The sequence below is a fragment of the Capsicum annuum genome, chromosome 8, assembly GCF_002878395.1.
Source record: "Capsicum annuum cultivar UCD-10X-F1 chromosome 8, UCD10Xv1.1, whole genome shotgun sequence".
In the NCBI taxonomy this organism is placed as follows: domain Eukaryota; kingdom Viridiplantae; phylum Streptophyta; class Magnoliopsida; order Solanales; family Solanaceae; genus Capsicum; species Capsicum annuum.
Window position 1 is genome coordinate 36,586,444 of NC_061118.1, and position 1,261 is coordinate 36,587,704.

At 36.3% G+C, this 1,261-nt stretch overlaps 1 protein-coding gene across 1 annotated transcript; it reads right to left on the reverse strand.

Moving 5' to 3' along the window:
* Positions 1-20: 20 nt before the first annotated feature.
* On the reverse strand, positions 21-988 carry LOC107857230. Its single transcript, XM_047394371.1, has 3 exons — positions 703-988; positions 191-246; positions 21-102 (listed from the first exon to the last, which is right to left on the reverse strand). Exons 1-3 carry the CDS (start codon positions 958-960, stop codon positions 36-38), a joined length of 381 nt encoding a protein of 126 aa, XP_047250327.1. The 5' UTR covers positions 961-988; the 3' UTR covers positions 21-35.
* Between the last annotated feature and the right edge of the window lie 273 nt (positions 989-1,261).

Here is a 1,261-nt window from a genome sequence, read left to right on the forward strand (position 1 = left end):
TCTTCCCAATTTTTTCCAAATTCAGTAGCTCCTGCTCAAGTAACTTTTAGTTTGGAGGAGACTCCGGTTGATTCACCATCTATCTTCCAAGGGGCTTCCCTTCTGTGAAAGCAAAAGCAATCACTCTAGTTAGTTGCTTCAACACCAAAATGCAAACATCTAAGCATTTCTCTAGTCACAGAATGTTTACCTTGCTACAAAATGCTTTAAATGGTGAAGTGAATCGACAGAATCATACTGCAGATCCTGCATTAAGAAAATAAATTTTCTTAAGACCCAAAGATAGTTACATCCCAACTACCAAGCTGGTATTTACTAACATAGGTATGACACTTCACATAAAAAAACCTCATCTCTCGTACCATCCAAGCTGGGAACTAGAACTCAAAGCATACTAGACGTTTATATCTCTTTTTATCTTAACCCTCGTAATCTGACTTTATGGCTTAGTAGCTCTCACAAGGCATTGATCAACTAACGGTTTGGTTTATTTTTCAGGTTGTCATGTGTTTTCTTTAGCCTTTCTATTTAGTTGAAGACGATATAGTGAAATGCTTCAAATTTCCTCTATATCCTATCAAAGGGTTTCATTCTCGAAAATGCAGGCACAAATTGATTGTGTGATCTCTAACTAGTCCAAACTTAGCACATTCACCAAGTATAGACAAAATGTTTCAGTGATTCTTTTGAAAGAAGAAGTACCTTGATTAGAGGCGGCTTTAGGGATTCAAGTTTCATGGAAAAACTTGCTTTAATTAGAAAATAATATAAAGCATGACAAAAAATGACACTGTAATTGGAAAAATAAAATCCAGAGATAGACGAGGATAAGATACAGCTTGCAACAAGAAAGGGAAAGGACACCTTTCCATTGAGGTTAGTGAATCTTAAACAGAAATATAACAGATCAACTAGATGTTGACTGATTACAGCCCATCCTTTTCTGATATAAGGATCCATTTTAGCCAGTTCATCATTGAACTTACCCAACCAAAGGGGATATATAATTGGACGGCATTACTTGGTGAAAGGTCGGTGTTATCCGTCAATAAAACAAATTTTTGAAGTTAATCTGTACACATTTTTTGGAGCTTCCTTCATAACCAGCCTTCATGCAAAGTATTTAACCAAAGGGGACCATTTAGTAGCCCCCAAGAAGATCAAACCATTCAAAATTTTGGATAACAGAGACAGGAGTCTTAACAATAAAGACAAAGCACAAGACAAGGAGGAGGTAAACTGAGTACACCACTAAACTACA

Bases quoted from the DNA above. Each gene is read 5' to 3' on its own strand.
- LOC107857230 (XM_047394371.1), bottom strand. From the start codon at position 960: ATGGATCCTTATATCAGAAAAGGATGGGCTGTAATCAGTCAACATCTA. The intron at 247-702 runs GTACTTCTTCTT...TTCTTAATGCAG, and splicing joins TAAAGCCGCCTCTAATCAAG to GATCTGCAGTATGATTCTGT. The intron at 103-190 runs GTAAACATTCTG...TTGCTTTCACAG, and splicing joins TTAAAGCATTTTGTAGCAAG to AAGGGAAGCCCCTTGGAAGA.